Raw genomic sequence first — 22,482 nt, 5'->3', positions numbered from 1 at the left:
TTTGGCCTATTTAATACACTTCATTGCATAGCTTTTCCTGAAGATAATAGATGAGGTTAATCTGATGTTCACAGGATCAAGTACATCATAACTTTTCTATCCATTAAGAACTATGAATTAATGGCAACAGTGGTACATGCAATTAATTACAGTATAATTTGTATTGCCCATTTGCAGCATTTTTAGAATGCATAGTGACATCCTTAAGGAGATACAAACCTATCCTCATTTACATGTAGCTGAGGAACATGAATTTTCTCTTACCTGTTGCCCCCTAAATAGTGTGCAGTTCCAACCCCAACACATGCTACCTCTGATGTACAACTGTCTTGTTCACTGCCTTAGTAGATAAAGTTTAACTTTGAGAGGATTCTGCCTATTCAATTTTGATATCTTTAAATTACTCCAGGGTCCATAGATAATAAGCCTCCTCCCAAAACTTCAAAATAAAGCTTACATACAGACAAAGCTTTCTTCTGCCCACAATTCCTTAATTTGACAACTCAGTATTCTAAGATTCTATGTATTATAATTTAAAAGTCGGGGAAGGGGGGAAATTAGTTCATCTGTACATAAAATGTTCAGGAATTTTCAAAGGGAAGAGTTGAGAAGGAAAGTAAAAGAAACATAAGAGAGAGGAAACTTAAAAAAGCAAAATCCCAGTGAAATATTTTTCATCAAAGGGATTAGAAATGCTTCCTGGTTTTTTAAGCATACATTCTGCAACTACTTTATCATGTTTTCAATCAGTTGTTGATTTGCCCTCCCATGTGTAACTCCACTTGTAGGCGTTCCTTTCATCATCGTAATCAGTACAGTCAGACCCTAAGGAAGGTCTTCAAAATATGATCATCTGTGATGTTTTTCAATCAAAGAGAAATTAGAGTTCCCATATTGCAGTAGAAGTGAGAGTGGAGAGTAAGCCTTGTGACCACCCAGGAATGGGCTGTGCAGCTGCCTCTGGGTGATGGTCTTTCAGGTCTGTGTGTGTTTTCATCAGCAGCTCAGGCAGCTGAGCCCCTCAGACTACCTCACTGCACACCCAACAAGGCTGGCTGGAGTGCCTGCAGAGAGCTCCACTTTCTGCTTTGAATAAAAGAGGAAGAAAAGTCATTTTCACAAAGCAGTATGTTTCACTTTATAAATTTTTATCTTTTTTTAATTGGAGCATAATTGCTTTACAATGTTTTGTTAGTTTCTGCTGTACAATGGAGTAAATCAGTTATATGTATACATAAATCTCCTCCCTCTAAAGCCTCCCTCCCACCCCTGCCCCCACCTTACCCCTCCAGGTCATCTCAGAGCACTGAGCTGAGCTCTCTGTGCTACACAGCAGCTTCTCACTAGCTATCTGCTTTATACATGGTAGTGTATATATCTGGAGAAGGGAATGGCAACCCACTCCAGTATTTTTGTCTGGAGAATTCTATGGACAGAGAAGCCTGGTGGACTACAGTCCATAGGGTCGCAGAGAGTCTGACGTGACCGAACACTAACACTTTCACTTTTCAGTGTGTATGTATCAATCTTACTCTCCCAATCCATCTCGCCCACTACCCGACTGTGTCCATACATCCGATTCTCTACATCTGCACCTCTATTCCTGCCCTGAAAACATTTAAAATTATACAAATAAGACTTGAATCTGTTTGCCTTATATTTTAAAACAGTTAAAATATTACAGATAAGGGTAAAGTCCTTTTCAGCCATAATTCCCTGCCCAAATCTGGTCCCTAGTTTTCTAGAGGTTATCAATTTGGGGTATATCTTTCAGACTTTATACTACACATACAACTATTCAAGTATTCATATGTGTGTGTGTGTGCCCAAAGGGGACAAATGACTATTATCTATTAAACTTAGAATCTGGGGGAAAAAAACTTAAAACCTTGAACTTGCACATATATGCACAAGAAGATATGAACCGCTTTGTTCACTGCAACACTGCTTATTAATTCTGAAAAGCTGGAAACAGCCTAATATCCTTTTATTGCAAATGACGAAATAAGTCATGATACCTGTTCTCTGGATATACCACGATACATCCAATATGTGCTAACCTTTAATGCTTCTCAGTTGCAGAACGGTATGCATCATATGATAACATTCATATTAATGATGTAGATTTCACTGATTCACTGTGACCTATGCTAGGCATGTAGAAATTATTTGAATATTTGAATGAAAAGGTAGATAGGCACAAGTCACTCAGAAGGGCCACAGAGAGCCAGTACCCAACCAGAGAATGTGACTTCAAGTCTGTAGCTCACTTTTTTCCCCTGCCCCACCCTCTTTCTCTTGTTCTATGGAAGAACATTCCCCAGGTGCCCAGTCCCTCTTCAGATTATTTATAGGGAGGAGAGAAGGTCACAGAGTATAGCTGCCTATCAATGTAGAATAATGAAATCTAATCTCCCATCCAGACCTGTTGACTGGTACATGGTGCCCCAGGAGCCTGGGCCAGGCTGGGTCAGGTCAGGACTTGCTCTTAGGGTGCAGTTCAGGAAGTAACTTAGTTTGGTGAGAAAATTCTGTATGAGAACTGAGCTGATGATTATTAACTCAAAGAGACTCAGTGAATGCAAAGAGAAATGATGAATCTCAGGGCACATGAAATGGAAAGATAAGAAACTTTCAGTAGGAGGTACAAGTGAAAGATTTCTTGAGCCAAGAGAAATAAAATAATCCAGCTGCTTTTTGCAGATGCCTTTGGGGAAGATATTCCAGGCAGCAACAAAACTCAGGCAAAAGACTATTGTGACTTATTTTTAAAACCTAAAAATTTTACTCATGTTTGTATATCTTTAAAGAAAAGTGCCTCATGTAAAACTGAGATAATGTGGTTGCACTTTGAGCCTACAAACACTCGCCCCTTTTTGAAAAAGAAAAATTTTGAAATATCATTATCATGTTATTATAAATTTTTAGGAATATGGATTAAATTCAAATCAAAGACTTATTTTCTTTATTTCTTGCTTCTCTAGACCATACTCAGCATTAGGAATGAACTGTGGAGTACCCACGAATCCATTAATGCTCTCCATAGAGACAGAAGGTAGGAACCACATGTATGTGGACAAATACTAACAGCAGAGACACGTCAATAGCATTACAGTTTGCTTTTATAGAAAAGAATTTTGCAAAGTTTTTAGTGCATTGCTTCTAATCTGGAAACAGTCCTTAAATGGAGAAATCCTGTGATTCCATATGAAGGTAATGGGGAGATTTGAGTGGTTAAGCATAACAAAAACCACTCGGATAGTTAGATTAAATTTTAGGTTTTAATTTATTTTATTTCTTGAAATTTGCTTAAGCATTTTCAGAGAGGTATTCTGTGTGTCTCTTGTGTGTCTTACCTGCCTCTATAGAAATCAGTATCCCTTCTCTAGCAGCATCTTTCTCGAAGATTTATTAGGTTGGTTGGAAACTGTTTACCATCTTAGTGTGTCTCACAGGCAGATCATTCTTGGAGTCCCTGTATCCTGTTGTCATTCCTTTAGAAGACAGAATTCCTGGCCCTCAATAGGAAGGACCCCTGAGGGAAGATCTTTGTTTGCAGGCACAATACCTAGTATCTAGTAGATGCTCAGTAAACTAATGTATAAATATATGCTAATAAATATGTATTAAAATAAAATGCTGTCAATAAATCCATTGAGCATTTAATATAGCTTCATCATATATGTACCCATATATACATAATGAGATGTGCTTCATAATATAAAAATATGACAGATAAGGAGCATTTAAAAATTCTATAATAATTCATTAAAAGAAGCTTAACAACACTTTTATAAATAATTTAATGTTAAAAACAATGTTGATCGTTTTTCTTTTTCATGATGTCAGTTCAGTTCAGTTCAGTTGCTCAATCATGTCTGACTCTTTGCGACCCCATGGACTGCAGCATGCCAGACCTCGCAGTCCGTCACCAACTCCTAGAGCTTGCTCAAACTCATGTCCATCGAGTCAGTGATGCCATCTCATCCTCTGTCGTCCCCTTCTCCCGCCTCCAATTTTTCTCAGCATCAGGGTCTTTTCAAATGAGTCAGTTCTTCACATTAGGTGGCCAAAATATTGGAACTTCAGTTTCAGCATCAGTCCTTCCAATGAACACTGAGGACTGATTTCCTTTAGGATAGACTGGTTGGATCTCCTTGCAATCCAATGGACTCTCAAGAGTCTTCTCCAACATCTCAGCTCAAAAGCATCAATTCTTCAGTGCTCAGCTTTCTTTAGAGTCCAACTCTCACATCCATACATGACTACTGGAAAAACCGTAGTTTTGACTAGGTGGACCTTTGTTGGCAAAGTAATGTCTCTGCTTTTTAATATGCTATCTAGGTGGGTTATAGCTTTTCTTCCGAGGAGCAAGTGTCTTTTAATTTCATGGCTGCAGTCACCATCTGCAGTGATTTTGGAGCCCAAGAAAATAAAGTCTCTCACTGTTTCCATTGCTTCCCCATCTATTTGCCATGAAGTGATGGGACCAGATGCCATGATCTTCGTTTTCTGAATGTTGAGTTTTAAACTACCTTTTTCACTCCCCTTTCACTTTCATCAAGAAGCTCTTTAGTTCTTCTTCACTTTCTGTCATAAGGGTGATATCATCTGCATATCTGACATTATTGATATTTCTCCTGGCAATCTTGATTCCAGCTTGTGCTTCATACAGCCTGGCATTTCTCATGATGTACTCTGTATATAAGTTAAATAAGCAGGGTGACAATATGCAGCCTTGACATACTCCTTTCCCAATTTGGAACCAATCAGTTGTTCCATGTCCAGTGTTAACTGTTGCTTCTTGACCTGCATACAGATTTTTCACGAGGCAGGTCAGGTGGTCTGGTATTCCCATCTCTTGAAGAATTTTCCACAGTTTGTTTTGATCCACACAGTCAAAGGTTTTGGCATAGTCAATAAAGCAGAAGTAGATGTTTTTCTGAAACTCTCTTGCTTTTTCAATGATCCAACGGATGTTGGCAATTTGATCTCTGGTTCCTCTGCCTTTTCTAAATCCAGGTTTAACATCTGGAAGATACGGAAAGTAAATTAGACATAAACTTAAGGAAAATAGTATAGAAATAAAAAGGTGTTTTTGAAACAAAAAATGTAGAACTAAAAAGGTAACTTTGAAATTTAGTTCTTAAAATAACTGAACCAAGAATTCTGTCTTAAAGAATGACAGCAGGATACAGAAACGCAAGGAATGATTTGTCCTTTGAAACACAATAAGAGTATCTCAAGCTATTGTTTTAAACTAAATGATTCCATTTTATATACTTCATGCCCACTAAATACACCTTTGGTCTCCTAGTAAAGTATTTATCAACACAAAGAATACCAGTGTGAACTTAACTAATGAGTAAAATCTATGTGAAGGCTTTATCTTTGTTCCTGTGTACACCACTGTGTTCATCAAAGATTTGGATAAAATGGTAGAGAGCATACTTCACAAATGTGTGTGACATGATAGAAAAGGCATAAATAATAAGTCAAAATAGTCTTAAATGTCTAAGATGCTGCAGTCTGGAATAATGGGGTGATTAATAAAGACTAAATTTTAAAAGATTAAATATAAATCCTATAATTATAGGCCCAGGTTCACAGTAAATAGTGTGGAAAGGCCTGAGATAATAGAGTCAACTGTAAGTTTAATAACAGACCACATTGTGTCACTGATTATTTAAAAAGCAATGTAGTCTCAGGCTACATTACAAGAAAGAGTATCATTCAATTACTAGCTATCTATTTGTACTCTCTACTAGGTGCTGATCAAGGAAAGTAACTATCACTACTCTGTACATGATTAATTTGCCTTGTGAATATTTGTGTTCTGTTTGAAGGCCTCCTACATGGGAGATTCAAGCTCCTTAACTTCAGAAAGCAGAACTACATATAAAGATCTAATTTATAAAGACTGATTTCAGATCGTTTGAAAGGAATTCTTTCTCAAATAATCTGAACCATGTTAGCAGTGAATATTTGCACAGAAATATGGGCACTAGGTAAATTATGTTCACCAGAAACTATGATAATTTCTCCATTGAAGTGAAGTCGCTCAGTCGTGTCCGACTCTTTGTGACCCCACGGACTGTAGCCTACTAGGCTTCTCAGTCCATGGGATTTTCCAGGCAAGAGTACTGGAGTGGGTTGCCATTTCTTTCTCCAGGGGATCTTCCCAACCCAGGGATCGAACTCGGGTCTCCTGCATTGGAGGCAGATGCATTACCCACTGAGCCACCAGGGAAGCCCAATTTAAAAAAAAAAAAAAAAAACAGAGTCAGAAAAGAAATGCAGGCTTTCCCTGCTTTCACCTGGATTGTCAGAGATGAGAATGTGTGTCTATGAGCTGTTCAAACATGGTGGATGGGCCAGAAAGGAGGAAGGGGATGGCAGTGATGGGCAATACAGGAAAAAATGGATGTCGTTACTGGTCATAACAAGCACAACACTCTACATATGAAAAATACTGTCTAGAGAAGCTTTTGGAGAATGTTTCTTTGCCGTCTGCTATATAAAATCTCTCAGCTGACTCTTCTGAAAAGTCCATCATAAAGATGTGCTTGAAATTCTAATTACAATCAAAAATTTTAAAGTCCGACTCTTGTCCCACCTGTGAGGCTATCTGGAAGTTTGAGAGCCATCTTTTAGAGATGCCGGCTTTGGATATGAACCCCACCTAAATTCCAAGACCTCTCCAATATCTGTGGCAATTAAAAATGTCAAAGGCTCTAACATTGAAAATGTTTGTTTTGTTTCCTACCAGGGAGCCAATTTCCACAAATTCCACAAATAGAACAGTACTGGTCAAAGAATAAGACAGTACTTTAAAAAGCCAATTTTAGTTGTATACATACCTTGTCATAGGAACTGTTTTAGGCCTGGGTTTGGGGATATGACAAGAAATAAAATAGAAAAAAAAGTTGCCAGAATAAAGACACAAGAAGTAATTATTAAGTAACAGAATAAGTAAAATACGAGTGAAGTAACAAATAAAGCAGGTAGTGTGTCATAAAAGTGACTATCCAGAAGTCTGAAGGCTCGAGACTGAGTCAAAGTCTAGGATTGTGTCATGTTCTGTAGCAATTAGATGTGGCAAAAATCCACGGACACAAGGAGATGGGAAGGACTGGGGAAGGAGATGGGAGATGATGGAGGTGAGGTTGGGGTTTCTGGTTTGCAGTTTCAAGTAGAGCAGTGAGGGAGAGCCTCACTGAGGGTATGATGGTGAGTGGAGGCTTAAAGATGATGAGATGAGCAAAAACCTAGGGGAAGGAAGATTCCAGACAGAGGGACCCAAAACAGCCAACTCTGAGGGGAGTTCCAGCAGTTGCTAAGAGCTCTGTGTGACTGAAGGACAGTCAGTGAGCAGGAGAAATTAGAGATGAGGTCAGGAGGGAAGGGAAATCCTGGCCATCTTATCAAGTTTCGTCTGCCTCTGTAAGGACTTCGGTTTATTCTAAATAAAGAGGGGGAAACACTGGAGGACTTTGAGCAGGGGAGTAACATGACCTCCCTCATGTTATGGAAGAATTACTCTGACTACTTGATTCATTCTGAAACCAATGAACAACTAGGCTAGACTTAGGATGAGAAGCCAAGACAGACCCAGAATTCACGAATTGCATGATTGTTCCCTCCCTTGTGGTCTTAGTCAGATGTTAGGTATTTAGCCATGACATGCACGCCGTCATTCTAAATGGAGTATTTATGGGCAGAAGGATGATGAATAAAGTCAGTATTCACATTTAAGGAGCTGCTGAAGGTATGCTGTCAAGGTAGTCCATAACAAGCATGATGAGTTTCTGAAAACACCTCTAAAAACACTGAAATTCTTGGGAGAACTGTGTGTATAGTAGACATGAGAAACAGCTGTACAGGGTGAACAGGTTAAAGCAGGACTAATGAATGTTAGGCGTTATTAGTCAAGTCCAGGCTTCTCCAGCTCCTTCTCCCACAGAGAGGACCCGGAGTACATTTCCCTAGGGCTATTGCATCTTGCTATACTGGTCTTGCCCTTCCAAGTCACTCAGACCTGTCCTTTATGCAGGCTCCTTAAAAAGCAGTTAAACCGATACAAAGACAAGTTGCAAGCCATATACGCCTGCCAGGAAGAAAAAAGTTGCAGGTATGATACAAAGATATACGAACTCACAATCAATCGGGACAGTCTGTGGACCAAGCTGCAGCTAATGGGACAGGATCTACAGGTAGAGAATGTGGGAGACACTAGCCATCTGGACCGTCTGGAGGTCTGACCTAGAATCCTTGGGCTGAGGGTGGGCTGCAGCCTGAGGCTCTTGCGCCTCACTCTGATCAGCCTCCTCCCTTTCCCACTTTTCTCCATACCCTAATCAACTCCCCCTTTCATCAGTCGGATGATATCTTCCACTTTTCTGAAGGTGGTGCCATTGGGAGAGAACAGCATGGGTACCATTTACTAACAGTAGACTTGGGGCAGAGAGGTACTTTATAGCATTGATTCTTAAACCTTTAGTCTCAGCACCCCTTTTAGATTTTTACAATTTTTTGAGGTTCCTAGAGAGCTTTTGTGGGTTATGTCTATTGCTATCTACCCTAATCAGAATTAAGATTGATAAGTAAAATGGTTTTAAAATAAGTTTAACTAATTTGAAAATGAAAATAATAAGCCTATTATATAATGTAATGTTTTAAACAGTAATTATATATTCTTGTGTTTGTGTGTGTGTTAGTTGTTCAGTCGTGTCTGACTCTTTGCAACCCCATGGACTATAGTCCACCAGGCTCCCCTGTCCGTGGAATTCTCCAGGAAAGAATACTGGAGTGGGTAGCCATGCCCTCCTCCAGGGGATCTTCCCAACCCAGGAATTGAACCCAGGTCTCCTGCACTGCAGGTGCATTCTTTACCATCTGAGCCACCAGGAAAGCCCATATATTCTTAAACATGTATTTAATTAGAAGACTGGCATTGTTTTATTTTTTTTTACAAATCTATTTAATGTCTGGCTTCACAAAGACAGCTGAATTTTTCCTGCTTCAGCATTCAGTCTGTTGCAAGATGTTTTGGCTGAAGTATGTTAAGAAATCTGGCCTCACACAGATTTGCAGATGAAAAAGAAAGAAGCATTTTAGTAGCCTTTTAAGATAATTGGAGATCTTCCTTGATACCAGATCAAAACATAATAAATGATTGTTTCATAAGAGAATGGTTGCAATATTGAATCTTAAACCACATGTCTTTTATACTCTGTTTCATTAAGACGCAATATTCTGTTGTGCTTTTTGAATGAATCTTCTGTCTAGCCATGATTTTGTACCATCATACATCGGTCAGTTGGAAACTTACCAAGCTATGCTGAACTTCCTAATGCTCATCCATTTCATTATGAAAGATTTTAAAAATCATATTCATTAATATTACCATGAATCTTGTCAGAAAAGTCGTTAGGGATTGGAATGGAGACAAGCTCATGTTAGTGAATGAAAGTTTTCCAAAATTCTAATGTTTGCTTAAAAGCTCAGCTCTTAAAACTGTCCTCAGAGAGCATTGTTTTCCTTACTGTAATAGCCCCACTTCATTCATTTTTGAAAAGGATGTTTGCCAAATACCAAAGCCTAATTCTTTTGCATGAGACAATTTTTTTATTTCAGTAAACATCAGAAATGTTTTATGCATACATCACATTTCATCACATACAATATTAAGGAGACATGTTACTGAGAAAAACAAGAATTTTTGCTACACCTTTGAGGATTTTCTTTTTTTCTTTTTTATTGGAGTATAGTTGATATACAATGTTGTGTTCCTTTCAAGTATACAACAAAGTGATTCAGTGACACATAAATACATATATTCCTTTTCAGATTCTTTTCCATAAAGGTTATTACAAGATATTGAATATAGTTCCCTATGCCATAGAAAGAGTCTCAGGGACCTCCAGGAGTCTGTGGACCACACTTAGAGACCTGCTCTTTATAGGCTGCACATTCCCTAGATTTTATACCTATGGCTAATTTTGAAACCTATCTAAGTAGATCATTATGAACTTTTTATTGTAATATTTTTATCTATCAATCCAATATATCATGACATTTTCAGATATTCCTTTGATATTTTAGAACTTGAACTTTCAGAACCTAAAGTTTTCCAAAATTCCTTATGATTATTCCCTGTGATCTTTCTAGAATCTAAACTGTTCTAACTTTTGTAGACAGTTTTAGGGTGACATTGAATTAGTAGCATAAAATAAAATCGCTGATAATGTAGAGTCAAAAAAGAAAATATTGCATTAAAATTTCCTATTGAAATTTTGAAATTTAACACATAATGAAAAAGTAAGAAAAATGTTAATTTCTTCATAAATAAAATGTTCTTTACCCAGGCAATGTTGCAGCGCCTCCATCCTTCATCTTTTTCCTGGCAAAATGTGATTGCCAAGGGTGACCATCGAAAGGGTGAAGAAAGATTTCAGAAAAGGGGAGGAGATTCTCCCCAGATCAAGGGTTCAACTGAGGACGGTTCACAGCAGGAAACACTTCCTAGGTCCACTGTGATTAATGGAAGCCACCGAGGTCCAGCAAGTGCAAAACATGCTCTACCAAACTCGGAATTACCAGAGGCCACCTCAAAGCTGAGGCCAGTGCAAAGCCCCAGAGCACAAAGCCGAGCACAGAAGACCTCAAAGGAGACCTCTAGCACCCTGCCCAGTTAAGGATGGCTACAGGACATCCCCAAAATTCCTCTTGTTGAAATGACCAGTCTTGCTCTGGCACCAGTGGAAAGGAAAGGGGCAATGAACATCCAGGAGGGGAAGGATGAGCTAGAGGGAGAGCTGCAAGAACTGCTGTCAAAACTCACAGATGCCTTCACTCCAGAAGTGCCTTCTGGTAAGATTCTCACAATCTCTAGAGATAGTGATGGCCAGGGGGTCAGGATGCCTTTTAAAACACTTCAGTCCATAATATTAGCCCAACAGCTGTAACTTATCTAGTGAGTAACCGAATTGTGAGTCTTTTGGACATTAATAGCCTCTTTGATGGAGTAAGAAATGGCAACCCACTCCTGTATGCTTGCCTGGAGAATTCCACAGGTGGAGAAGCCTGATGGGCTCCAGTCCATGGGGTTGCAAACAGCTGGATACGACTGAGCAACTGAGAACACACACACAACGTCTTTGAACTTGATTTCTAGTATTGCCTAATTGATAGTGTCATTGTGAGCCTTAGAGGTGGTAAGCCATATGAGATTTTATTATAGCACCTGGCACATACCAAGAATTCAATAAATGGCTATTATTTTGTTGTGGCAATTGTCATTATCAACAGTACTAAAACATATATAACTGGGCAGCCTGATGTGACCCTTTTAAAATGAGAATAAGAATGATAGTCTTTCTCTGGAGGATAATTGATGAATGTTTCTACAAGTAACACTGTCATCATCACCCTTATAAGCTGTGCTTGTTGCTAAATCTGAGTGTTCTTTTTATTAATGCTTCTTTATTATAGCTATTTCTTCTGTTTTGCCATGACATTGTCTTATTTATAGAAGACTTTGTCTTCTTAATATATCTATATCTGTATTTCCATCCCTTTTTTTTATGTTGGAATGAGTCATCTAGAGACGAGCAATAAAACAAAGGTTAATATTCTCATATTTTTTGCATCAGAGAAGACCTTCCCCAAATATTTCTGAGTTGATGTATTAGCTTACTAGAACTGCCATAATGAAGAATCACAGATCGGGTGGATTAAACAATTAAATTTTTTCCCTCACACTTCTGGATGCTAGAAGCTGGAGATCAAGATATAAGCAGCATTGTTGTCTTCTAAGGCCTCTCTCCTGGCCTTGTCAATGACTGTCTTCCCCTTGTGTTTTCACACCATTTTCCTCCGTGCATTCTCTATAATGGGCTTGCCAGGTGGCTCAGTAGTAAGGAAACTGCTGCCAATGCAGGAGACATGGGTTTGATCTCTGAGTCAGGAATATCCTTGGAGAACGGAAAGGCAACCTGCTCCACTGTTCTTGCCTGGAAAATTCCATGAACAGAGGAGCCTGGTGAGCTATAGTCCCAGTCCATGGGATCCCAAAAAGAGTCAAACACAGCTTAGTGACAAAACAACAAAATGTCTCTATCCAAATTTCTTCTTTTATATAAGTCCACTGCTCATACTGGGTTAGGATACAGCCACACAAACTTCATTTAATTTAACTAACTCTTTATTTTTATTTTTTTTTAAGTTTTTTATTTTTTTAATTTTAAAATCTTTAATTCTTACATGTGTTCCCAAACATGAACCCCCCTCCCACCTCCCTCCCCATAACATCTCTGTGGGTCATCCCCATGCACCAGCCCCAAGCATGCTGTATCCTGCGTCAGACATAGACTAGCAATTCAATTCTTACATGATAGTATACATGATAGAATGCCATTCTCCCATATCGTCCCACCCTCTCCCTCTCCCTCTGAGTCCAAAAGTCCGTTATACACAGCTGCATCTTTTTTCCTGTCTTGCATACAGGGTCGTCATTGCCATCTTTCTAAATTCCATATATATGTGTTAGTATACTGTATTGGTGTTTTTCTTTCTGGCTTACTTCACTCTGTATAATCGGCTCCAGTTTCATCCATCTCATCAGAACTGATTCAAATGAATTCTTTTTAACGGCTGAGTAATACTCCATTGTGTATATGTACCACAGCTTTCTTATCCATTCATCTGCTGATGGACATCTAGGTTGTTTCCATGTCCTGGCTATTATAAACAGTGCTGCGATGAACATTGGGGTACATGTGTCTCTTTCAGTTCTGGTTTCCTCGGTGTGTATGCCCAGCAGTGGGATTGCTGGGTCATAAGGGAGTTCTATTTGCAATTTTTTAAGGAATCTCCACACTCTTCTCCATAGTGGTTGTACTAGTTTGCATTCCCACCAACAGTGTAGGAGGGTTCCCTTTTCTCCACACCCTCTCCAGCATTTATTGCTTGCAGATTTTTGGATCGCAGCCATTCTGACTGGTGTGAAGTGGTACCTCATTGTGGTTTTGATTTGCATTTCTCTGATAATGAGTGATGTTGAGCATCTTTTCATGTGTTTGTTAGCCATCTGTATGTCTTCTTTGGAGAAATGTCTATTTAGTTCTTTGGCCCATTTTTTGATTGGGTCGTTTATTTTTCTGGATCGGAAGAATCAATATAGTGAAAACGAGTATACTACCCAAAGCAATTTACAAATTCAATGCAATCCCTATCAAGCTACCAGCCATATTTTTCACAGAACTAGAACAAATAATTTCAAGATTTGTATGGAAATACAAAAAACCACGAACTGCCAAAGCAATCTTGAGAAAGAAGAATGGAACTGGAGGAATCAACTTGCCTGACTTCAGGCTCTACTACAAAGCCACAGTCATCAAAACAGTATGGTACTGGCACAAAGACAGACATATAGATCAATGGAACAAAATAGAAAGCCCAGAGATAAATCCACACACATATGGACACCTTATCTTTGACAAAGGAGGCAAGAATATACAATGGAGTAAAGACAATCTCTTTAACAAGTGGTGCTGGGAAAACTGGTCAACCACTTGTAAAAGAATGAAACTAGATCACTTTCTAACACCGCACACAAAAATAAACTCAAAATGGATTAAAGATCTAAATGTAAGACCAGAAACTATAAAACTCCTAGAGGAGAACATAGGCAAAACACTCTCCGACATAAATCACAGCAGGATCCTCTATGATCCACCTCCCAGAATTCTGGAAATAAAAGCAAAAATAAACAAATGGGATCTAATTAAAATTAAAAGCTTCTGCACAACAAAGGAAAATATCAGCAAGGTGAAAAGACAGCCTTCTGAATGGGAGAAAATAATAGCAAATGAAGCAACTGACAAACAACTAATCTCAAAAATATACAAGCAACTTATGCAGCTCAATTCCAGAAAAATAACTAACTCTTTAAAGACTCTAGATAGAAATATAGTCACACTTGGAGATAGTGGAAGCAGGACTTCAGTGTAAAAATTTAGGAAGGGAAACATGATAGCAATTGGTGAGCTGTAAGATGGGAACATGATAATGTCAGTTATACATTGAACTTGGCAGAGCCAAGTCAATGAAGTAATTACTGGGTAATTCTAAAAATCTACTGTGAAGAGAGCTGGAGTTATAATCGGGTATTAGAGAACGTAAAATCACAAAAATGCCAGAAGAATGCTCAGACTGCCTGAGACAAAGACTAGATGAGAACTCCTTGTGCCTGATTCTTAGGCCAACACGAGATTCCACCCACTTATTTCCATCTAAACATCACTGGGGTCATGATGAGTATTCTAAAATAAAGTCAATATCCACTAGACCTTTTAAGGAAAATTTCACATAAAAATGTGGTTTTTATTTTAGAAACTCCTCTAGGATTTCACATACTCATCCCATTTTTATTTTTTGTTTTTATTTCTCCAATTGAATTTATGAAAGCTATTGATTTTTAAAATATTAAAAATATTGGGTTAGCCCTCACAAATGTGGCTCATTTCAGATTCTTAACAGACTACATCTGCTACACGTATTTGGGAGACAATATCCCAGCTCTGTATACTGGCATAAGATGGTGGAGTAGAAGGACATGTGCTCATCTTCTCGCAGCTGAACAACCGTTGACTGGAGAATGTTGGATTTTGCCAAAAAAGATACCCCATGTCCAAGGGCAAAGGAGAAGCCCCAACAAGATGGTTGGAGGGGCAAAATCACATTTAGAATCAAACCCCTTACCCACCAGAGATGCTCAGAGGGCTCAAACAAACCTTGTGCACACCAGGACCCAGAGACCCCACAGAGACTGAGCCAGAACTGTGTTTGAGTGTCTCCTGCAAAGGTACAGGTCAGCAGTGGACTGCCACAGGGGCAGGGGCTCTGGGTGCAGCAGACCTGGGTATGGCATAAGCCCTCTTGGATGAGGTCACCATTAACCCATCATAGAGCTGCCAGAACTTACACAGGAAACACACTCTTAGAGGGAAAAACAGAACCTTTTATGCACCAGGACCCAGGAGAAAGGAGCAGTGACTCCACAAGAGACTGACCCAGACTTGTCCTTGAGTGTCCCGGAGTCTCCAGCAGAGGTGAGGTCAATGGTGGCCTGCTGCAGGGTCGGGGGCACTGAGTGTAGCAGTGCCTGCATGGGACATTTTGAAGGAGGTTGCTGGATCATGGAAAAAGCAAGAGAGTTCCAGAAAAACATCTATTCCTGCTTTATTGACTATGCCAAAGCTTTTGACTGTGTGGATCACAATAAACTGTGGAAAATTCTTTAAGAGATGGGAATACCAGATCACCTAACCTGCCTCTTGAGAAATCTGTATGCAGGCCAGGAAGCAACAGTAAAAGGTGTACGTCAAGGCTGTATATTGTCACCCTGCTTATTTAACTTCTATGCAGAGTACATCATGAGAAACGCTGGACTGGAAGAAACACAAGCTGGAATCAAGATTGCTGGGAGAAATATCAATAACCTCAGATATGCAGATGACACCACCTTTATGGCAGAAAGTGAAGAGGAACTAAAAAGCCTCTTGATGAAAGTGAAAGAGGAGAGTGAAAAAGTTGGCTTAAAGCTCAACATTCAGAAAACGAAGATCGTGGCATCCGGTCCCATCACTTCATGGGAAATAGATGGGGAAACAGTAGAAACAGTGTCAGACTTTATTTTTTGGGCTCCAAAATCACTGCAGATGGTGACTGCGGCCATGAAATTAAAAGACGCTTACTCCTTGGAAGGAAAGTTATGACCAACCTAGATAGCATATTCAAAAGCAGAGACATTACTTTGCCAACTAAGGTGCGGCTAGTCAAGGCTATGGTTTTTCCTGTGGTCATGTATGGATGTGAGAGTTGGACTGTGAAGAAGGCTGAGCGCTGAAGAATTGATGCTTTTGAACTGTGGTGTTGGAGAAGACTCTTGAGAGTCCCTTGGACTGCAAGGAGATCCAACCAGTCCATTCTGAAGGAGATCAACCCAGGGATTTCTTTGGAAGAAATGATGCTAAAGCTGAAACTCCAGTACTTTGGCCATCTCATGCGAAGAGTTGACTCATTGGAGAAAACTTTGATGCTGGGAGGGATTGGGGGCAGGAGGCGAAGGGGACGACTGAGGATGAGATGGCTGGATAGCATCACTACTCAATGGACGTGAGTCTGAGTGAACTCCGGGAGTTGGTGATGGACAGGGAGGCCTGGCATGCTGTGATTCATGGGGTCGCAAAGAGTCAGACACAACTGAGAGACTGAACTGAACTGAACTGAACTGCCATTATCTTCATTACCTCCACCATAGTTTGGCCTCGGGTCAAACAACAGGGAGGGAACCCAGCCCGTCCATCCACAGAAAATTAGATTAAAGGTTTACTGAGCATGGCCCATTAGAATAAGACCCAGCTTGCCCCTCAGTCAGTCTCTTTCATCAGGAAGCTTCCATAAGCCTCTTATCCTTATCCATCAGAGGGCAGACAGAAAGAAAACCACCACAGAAAACTAACCAAACTACTCACACAGATCACAGCCTTGTCTAACTCAATGAAATTATGAGCCATGCCACATAGGGCCACCCAAGACGGACGGGTCATGGTGGAGAGTTCTGACAAAACGTGGTCCACTGGGGAAGGGAATGGCAAACCACTTAAGTTTTCTTACCTTGAGAACCCCATGAACAGCATGAAAAGGTGAAAAGATAGTACACTGAAAGATGAACTCCCCAGGTCGGTAGGTGCCCAATATGCTACAGGAGATCAGTGGAGAAATAACTCCAGAAAGAATGAAGAGACGGAGCCAAAGCAAAAACAACACCCAGTTCTGGATGTGACTGGTGATGGAAGTAAAGTCCGATGCTGTGAAGAGCAATATTGCATAGGAACCCTGAATGTTAGGTCCATGAATCAAGGCTGATTGGAAGTGGTCAAACAGGAGATGGCAAGAGTGAACACTGACATTTTGAATCAACTAACTAAAATGGACTGGAATAAGTGAATTTAACTCAGATGACCATTATATCTACTACTGAGGGCAAGAATCTCTTAGAAGAAATGGAGTAGCCCTCATAGTCAACAAAAGAGTCTGAAATGCAGTACTTGGATGCAATCTCAAAAACGACAGAACGATCTCTGTTCATTTTCAAGCAAACCACTCAAGATCACAGTAATCCAAGTCTGTGCCCCAACCAGTAATGCTGAAGAAACTGAAGTTGAACAGTTCTATAAAGACCTACAAGACCTTCTAGAACACCCAAAAAAGATGTCTTTTCATTATAGGGGACTGGAATGCAAAAGTAGGAAGTTAACAGATACTGGGAGTAACAGGCAAATTTGGCCTTGGAGTACAAAACAAAGCAGGTCAAAGGCTAACAGAGTTTTGCCAAGAGAACGCACTGGTCATAACAAACATCGTCTTCCAACAACACAAGAGAAGACTCTACACATGGACATTACCAGATAGTCAATACTGAAATCAGATTGATTATATTCTTTGCAGCCAAAAAGGGAGAAGCTCTATACAGTTAGCAAAAACAAACCAGGAGCTGACTGTGGCTCAGATCATGAACTCCTTATTGCCAAATTCAGACTTAAATTCAAGAAAGCAGGGAAAACCACTAGACCACTCAGGTATGACCTAAATCAAATCCCTTATGATTATACAGTGGAAGTGACAAATAGATTTAAGGGACCAGATCTGAGACAGAGTGCCTGAAGAACTATGGATGGAGGTTCATGACATTATACAAGAGGCAGTGATGAAGACCATTCCCAAGAAAAAGAAATGTAAAATGGCAAAATGGTTGTCTGAGGAGGCCTCACAAATAGCTGAGAAAAGAAGAGAAGCTAAAGGCAAAGCAGAAAAAGAAAGATATATCTATTTGAATGCAGAGTTGCAAAGAATAGCACGGAGCGATAAGAAAGTCTTCCTCAGTGATCAGTGCAAAGAAACAGAGGAAAACAATAGAATGGGAAAGACTAGAGATCTCAAGGAAAAACTAGAGATACCAAGGAAACATTTCATGCAAAGGTGGGCACAATAAAGGACAGAAGGGCTATAGACCTAACAAAAGCAGAAAATATTAAGAAGAAGTGGCGAGAATACACAGAAGAACTATACAAAAAAGATCTTTATGACCCAGATAACCATGATGGTGTGATCACTCATCTAGAGCCAGACATCCTGGAGTCTGAAGTCAGGTGGTTCTTAGGAAGCATCACTATGAACAAAGCTAGTGGATATAGTGGAATTACATTGAGCTATTTCAAATCCTAAAAGGTGATGCTATGAAAGTGCTGCACTCAATATGCCAGCAAACTTGGATAACTCAGCAGTGGCCACGGGACTGAAAAAGGTCAATTTTCATTCCAATCTCAAAAAAAGGCAATGCCAAAGAATGTTCAAACTACTACACAACTGCACTCATCTCACATGCTAGCAAAGTAATGCTCAAAATTCTACAAGCTAGGCTTCAACAGTAGGTGAACCATGAACTTCCAGATGTTCAAGATGGATTTAGAAAAGGCAGAGGAACCAGAGATCAAATTGCCAGCATTTGTTGGATCACTGAAAAAGCAAGAGAGTTCCAGAAAAACATCTATTTCTGTTTTACTGATTATGCCAAAATCTTTGACTGTGTGGATCACAACAAACTGTGGGAAATTCTTCAAGAGATGGGAATACCAGACCACCTGACCTGCCTCCTGAGAAATCTGTATGCAGGTCAAGAAGCAACAGTTAGAATTGGACATGGAACAACAGACTGGTTCCAAATTGGGAAAGGAGTCCGTCAAGGCTGTACATTGTCACTCTGCTTATTTAACTTATAGGCAGAGTACATCATGAGAAATGCTGGGCTGGATGAAGCACAAGCTGCAATCAAGATTGCCAGGAGAAATATCAATAATGTCAGATATGCAGATGACACTGCCCTTATGGCAGAAATTTAAGGTGAACTCAAGAGCCCCTTGATGAAAGTGAAAGAGGAGAGTCAAAAAGTTCGCTTAAAACTCAACATTCAGAAAACTAAGATCATGGCATCTGGTCTCATCCCTTCATGGCAAATAGATGGGGAAGCAATGGAAACAGTGAGAGACTTTATTTTCTTGGGCTCCAAAGTCACTGCAGATATTGACTGCAGCCATGAAATTAGAAGATGCTTGCTCCTTGGAAGAAAAGTATTGACCAACCTAGACAGCATATTAAAAAGCAGAGCCATTACTTTGCCAGCAAAGTTGGTCTAGTCAAAGCTATGGTTTTTCCAGTAGTCACGTATGGATGTGAGATTTGGACTGTAATGAAAACTGAGTACTGAAGAATTGCTGCTCTTGAGCTGTGATGTTGGAGAAGACTCTTGAGAGCCCCTTGGACTGCAAGGAGATCCAACCAGTCCATCCTAAAGGAAATCAGTCCTGAATGTTCATTGGAAGGACTGCTGCTGAAACTCCAATACTTTGGCCACCTGATGAGAAGAACTGACTCATTTGAAAAGACACTGATGCTGAGAAAGATTAGAGGCAGGAAGAGAAGGGGCTGACAGAGGATGAGATGGTTGGATGGTAGCACTGACTCGATGGACATGAGTTTGAGTAAACTCCAGGAGTTGGTGATGGACAGGGACGCCTGGTGTGCTGCAGTCCATAGGGTCGCAAAGATTCGAACATGACTGAGCGACTGAACTGAGCTGACTGATCAGTTTGATATCTAAAAGTTCCATGCGTATTTTAAGTAGCTTTACCAAGGTCTATACATATAAATGGAGCTTCCCTGATAGTTCAGCTGGTAAAGAATCTGCCTGCAATGTGAGAGATCCCAGTTTGTTTTCTGGGTCAGTAAATTCCCCTGGAGAAGGGATAGGCTGCCCACTCCAGTATTCTTGGGTTTCCCTTATGGTTCAGATGGTAAGGAACCCACCTGCAATTTGTGAGACCTGGGTTTGATCCCTGGGTTGAGAAGATCCCCTGGAGGAGGGCATGGCAACTCATTTCAGTATGCTTGTCTGGAGAATCCCCATGGACAATGGAGCCTGGCAGGCTACAGTGCATGGTGTCACAAAGAGTCGGAAATGTCTGAGTGGCTAAGCACATACATATGAATGGAGGCTTCCCTGGTGGCTCAGCAGTAAAGAATCAGCCTGCAATGCAGGAGACTCAGGAGGCAGATGTAGGGAAGATCCCCTGGAGAAGGAAATGGCAAACCACTTCAGTATTCTTGCCTGGGAAATCCCATAGACAGAGGAGCCTGGCAGGTTACAGTCCATGGGGTCTCAGAGTCAGACATGACTTAGCGATTAAACAGCAGCATATATATTGATATATCTATATATACACCCATCATTAGATCATTAAAAGGGAAATCATGAAAAGGCAAAGTTTATTTTTAAATTCTGATTATGCAATAATGTAAAAAGATATGATTAGCATTATCCAGTCTCGTAGATAATATAAAAAATATATATCTCAAAAAATTTACCTGTTTCCGTTTACCGTAGCACCATTGAGATGCTTCTGCAGGAAGCATGCATTATTATAAAAACATGCTTATGATATGAACAGGAAAGTACACCTTTCCCTTTTTGTTGTTTTATTGCATTGTATACTTTGTGATAATTCAGCAAGTACTATCTCTAAGGTTTAAATTTATTGTTTTATTTCTTTTACATCAATTTAATTTCTTTGAGGTTTTTAAGCATAGGATCTATGTATATCTCCATGGCTACTTTTAAAATTTGTTTAACACTGCCATTCTTTATGCAAATGTTTCTTATTAAGTTTGTATCCTCATTTAGTGATATATTGAATATAATCCTATTTGTAAACTCAATTTAGCCATTGTTGATATGGATTATAAAAATACCCCCTGTAATGTGTACATAATCTATGCATGCCTACCAAAATCACACCAAATGTAATCAGAGACACAATGTGATAACCACACTTACGAAGATGTGGAAAGGCAAACAAACTGAATTAAGGTATTGGTCATTATTATTTTATTTCTATCTCTGTTACAGATGCATCAGATAATAGCAGGACGTTTCTAATCATTTTACTGCCTTAATTTTTTTTTATTTGAGAATTGTTAGAAAAACTGGAACGATGTATAGTTTGTAACATACTCATTTACTCAGATTATCAATATATTCACTCAGTGTTGTGATTATCCTAGTAGCTGTCTAGCCTTCTGAGTTGGCGCTTTGCTAAGAAATCAACATATTTTGGAAATTAAGATGAACTTTATATGACTATATGACTCGGGCTTCCTGGATAATGCTAGTGTAAAGAATATACCTGCCAGTGCAGGAGATGCAACAAAAATGGCAAGCTTCACGGTCAGCTTGGGCATAGTTGTTGACATAACTGAATAGAGTCATTCAGTATCAAGATCTAGGGTAGCAGAATTTCAGGAGACTCTGAGAACTTACTGGAAAAGAAGAAGTGTATAGAAGGGTCTCCCCAAACCCATTTAAATTCCAAATGTTGGATTGAAAATCAGTGGGAAATGATTTGTTCAAACTTGCAGTAAAGAAATTAGATTTGAGAGAGCATCTAACACTATTTTTATGGTGACCAAAAAAGGGCAGCATACTCTAGTCTTACTTTCTCATTAAATTATTTTCTTTTCATTTATGAGTGAAATTTCCTATGTAAATTTCTGAAATTCTTTCCCCTACTTCTCTTCCATCTCTCCTTGCCGTCTGTTTACCACAGCATGTTTCAAGGATGAGAGGCAAGGCAAGGGAGTGATGATGGGGTTAGGAGGCGAGGTTAAGGGGGATGTGGGAGAATTATTCCGTTTCCTTTTTTCCCCACCTGGAACTGTCATCTAAACTATTATTTTAAATAATCAGAAAATGAAGCTTGAACTTCAGCAGACTGTAGAAAAATAAAGAGCAGTGCTTAAGCAACACTGGATCTTTATCTCAAATATTTAGAAAATAGACTTCTCAAAAGTAGCCATGAAGGTATACGTAGATATACTGCCTAGGAATCCTAAGAGTATGTACTGAAGTCTTGGTAAGTCTTTCTCTCTTTCTCTCACATATATACATGTACACACATATATGCATATATATGAAAATCCTTGATAGGAAATGGTACACAGAATTCTAGCATTAAGCTCCATGAAGGTAGAAAAAAATGAGTCTAGTTGGTTCATCATTCATTTATTCAACAAATACTAATTGAACTTTATGTGCTAAGAGCTGTGTTGGATACTGGGCATTCATTTAGAAAGGGGTAGATTTCTGTTTTTACAAAACTGACATTATGTGGAAAATGACTTGAAGAAGGGCAAGAGTGTTTGTAAACAGACTGGATGAGAGCCTATTGTAGTCTAGGCAAGTGACAGTGGCTTAGCCTGGGTGGAAGGTTATATACTTATTGCAATGAGGAAAGCTGGGAAAGCTGAGACAGAGGTCAACACATCAGGAGTTCTGTTTTGAACACATTAAATGTGAACTGCTTG

General features: G+C 39.5%; 1 protein-coding gene across 1 annotated transcript in view; it reads left to right on the top strand.

Annotated features, from left to right (window-relative positions):
* The window catches only part of DYTN (dystrotelin), a 60,326-nt gene that overhangs the window by 33,590 nt on the left and 4,254 nt on the right, over positions 1 to 22,482 (top strand). Inside the window, 2 exon segments of the mRNA XM_052653305.1 lie at positions 8,054 to 8,213; positions 10,368 to 10,872. Of these exon segments, the coding sequence (XP_052509265.1) occupies positions 8,054 to 8,213; positions 10,368 to 10,872 (665 nt within the window).

This window comes from Budorcas taxicolor, chromosome 2, assembly GCF_023091745.1.
Source record: "Budorcas taxicolor isolate Tak-1 chromosome 2, Takin1.1, whole genome shotgun sequence".
Taxonomy (NCBI): domain Eukaryota; kingdom Metazoa; phylum Chordata; class Mammalia; order Artiodactyla; family Bovidae; genus Budorcas; species Budorcas taxicolor.
The sequence above is the reverse complement of the archived record's forward strand: the minus strand, read 5'-3'. Positions and strand labels throughout refer to the sequence as shown.